General features: G+C 46.4%; 1 protein-coding gene across 1 annotated transcript in view; it reads left to right on the plus strand.

Moving 5' to 3' along the window:
* LOC129686709 (putative sperm motility kinase W) overlaps positions 1-2,618 on the plus strand; it is a 6,963-nt gene extending 4,345 nt beyond the window's left edge. Inside the window, 3 exon segments of the mRNA XM_055620720.1 lie at positions 255-442; positions 1,475-1,591; positions 2,096-2,618. Coding sequence (XP_055476695.1) covers positions 255-442; positions 1,475-1,591; positions 2,096-2,263 — 473 coding nt within the window. The 3' untranslated portion in view covers positions 2,264-2,618.
* Positions 2,619-2,632: the final 14 nt, after the last annotated feature.

A 2,632-nucleotide genomic window follows, 5' to 3' on the forward strand; every position in this document is an offset into this window, starting at 1 on the left:
GGCAAGCATCTTGGTCAAAATGCTACATTTTGAATTGATTGGCTATAGGAAGGTCCCCAAACCATTAATGATCTGGTGTCCCTCCCTAAGTGGATGGGCCTGTTTCCTAGCAACATATCTCTAGTTAGTAGGGAAAGAATGCAGTAAGGTGGGTTCTTCCCCTCAGGGCATTGCTGGGCTTCTCTACCCACCTAGTTCAGGCCTTAAATATTAATAATTGCTGCTGATTTTTAATGCTTTGGTCTCGCATTACCTTCTCTTCAAAGGACAAAACTTAAAAGAGATAGAGGCAAAGATCATCACAGATACATATTATGTTCCGGATCATGTTTCTCCGACACTTGAAAACCTCCTTTTCCAAATGCTCACTACTATCCCAGAAAGGAGGCCGTCCATTGAAGACCTTGAGAAACACCCATGGGTAAAAATATGTGAAGTAAAGGTGCCAAGTAAGACCTGCCCAGACCAAAAATTGTGGACATGCTCTGTGACCTTAGGATTAATTCCATTATGGCTATATACCTGATATTGAAGGAGAAGGGACAAAAGGGGCTTGACCTCGGCAGCACCATGGAAGCCAAGCCAGTGGACCTGGACCCACACCACCCTCCACCCCAGCACATGCATCTGTCTCTAGTCTTCCCCTAAGGCGCATCACCACTGTCCCCAACCCTTGGCCTCCTCCATGCTCAGCCCTCAACCCAGCACCAGCCTGTTGCCAGGACATTGCCAGGGAAGAAGCTGGTCAGAAGTTCCTCCCTGCCTGATTTTTAATCTTTTTCTCTCTCATTACTGTCCCTTTAAAGGACCAAACTTAAAAGAGACAGTGGCGAAGATCATCACGGGTTCATATTAAGTTCCAGATCATGTTTCTCTGCCACTTGAAAACCTCCTTGTCCAAATGGTCACCGTAATAACAGGGAGAAACACCCATGGGTAAAAATATGTGAAGTAAAGGTGCCAAGTGAGACCTACAAAGACCCTAAAATTGTGGACATGCTCTCTGACTTTGGCTTTAATTTCAATGCCAATCATGGCTATATCTTATATTGAAGGAGAAGGCACGAAAGGGGCTTGACCTTGGCAGCACCATAGAAGACAAGCCTGTGGACCCTGGACCCACACCACCCTCCACCCCAGCACATGCATCTGTCTGTAGTCTTCCCCTAAAGCGTATCACCACTGTCCCCAACCTTTGGCCTCCTCCATGCTCAGCCCTCAGCCCAGCACCAGCCTGTTGCCAGGACACTGCCAGGGAAGAAGCTGGTCAGAAGTTCCTCCTTGCATGATTTTTAATTTTTGGTCTCTCTCAATGTCCCTTCAAAGGACAAAACTTAAAAGACAGAGGCAAAGATCATCACCGGTACATACTAAGTTCTGGATCATGTTTCTCTTCCATTTGAAAACCTCCTTGTTCAAATGGTCACCATAATAACAGGAGAAACACCTATGGGTAAAAATATGTGAAGTAAAGGTGCCAAGTGAGACCTACCCATATCACAAAATCGTGGACATGCTCTGTGGCCTTGGGTTTAATTTCAATGCCAATTATGTCTATGTACCTTATTTGGAAGGAGAAGACACAAAAAGGGCTTGACCTTGACAGCACCACCAAAGTCAAGACTGTGGACCCTGGACCCACACCGCCTTCCACTCCAGCACATGTGTCTGTCTCTATCTCATCTTCCTCTAAAGCACATCACCAGTGCCCCCAACCTCTGCCTCCTCCATGCCCAGCCCTCAGCCCAGCACCAGCCTGTTACCAGGACACTGCCAGGGAAGAAGCTGGTCAGAAGTTCCTCCCTGCCTGATTTTTAATCTTTTGGTCTCTCATTACTATCCCTTCAAAGGACAAAACTTAAAAAGAGACAGAGGTGAAGATCATCACAGGTACAGATTATGATTGGGATCATGTTTATCCACCACTTGAAAACCCCCTTTTCCAAATGTTTGCTGTTATCCCCGAGAGGAGACGGTCCATTGAAGACTTTGAGAAACACCCATGGGCAAAAATATGAAGAAGTAATGGTGCCAAGTGAGACCTACACAAACTCAAAATCATGGACATGCTCTGTGACCTTTAATTCCAATGCCAATTATGGCTTTGTACCTCATATTGAAGAAGCCACGAAAGGGGCTTGAGCTTGGCAGCACCATGGAAGCCAAACCTGTGGACCCTGGACCCATGCCACCCTCCACCCCAGCACATGTGTCTGTCTCTAGTCTTCCCCTAAAGCGAATCACCAGTGCCCCTAACCTTTAGCCTCCTCCATGTCAGCCATCAGCCGGGCACCAGCCTGTTGCTAGGACACTGCCAGGGAAGAAGCTGGTCAGCAGTTCCTCCCTGACCTCGATTGCTATATGCTTCTCCCAGAACAACAGCCTCGTTTGTACCTATATTCCCCTGTGCCATGCTGTGACTTTCTTCCATTTCTTAGTGTCTTTGCTTTCTACAATAAAATCATAAATTTCCTTAAAAATATGTATTTCTGCTTCATAAGAGAGAGAAGGTTGTTACCTCTATGCTGGGCACAGGAAGAGACAGACATATGTGGTGTATGTAACACATGCAGACCAACAATCATATGTATAAAAATAAGCTGTGGTTGGAGCCGTGAGGGAGCGGCAGATA

Source organism: Psammomys obesus, unplaced genomic scaffold (assembly GCF_907164565.1).
Source record: "Psammomys obesus unplaced genomic scaffold, mPsaObe1.curated_primary_1811, whole genome shotgun sequence".
NCBI lineage: Eukaryota > Metazoa > Chordata > Mammalia > Rodentia > Muridae > Psammomys > Psammomys obesus.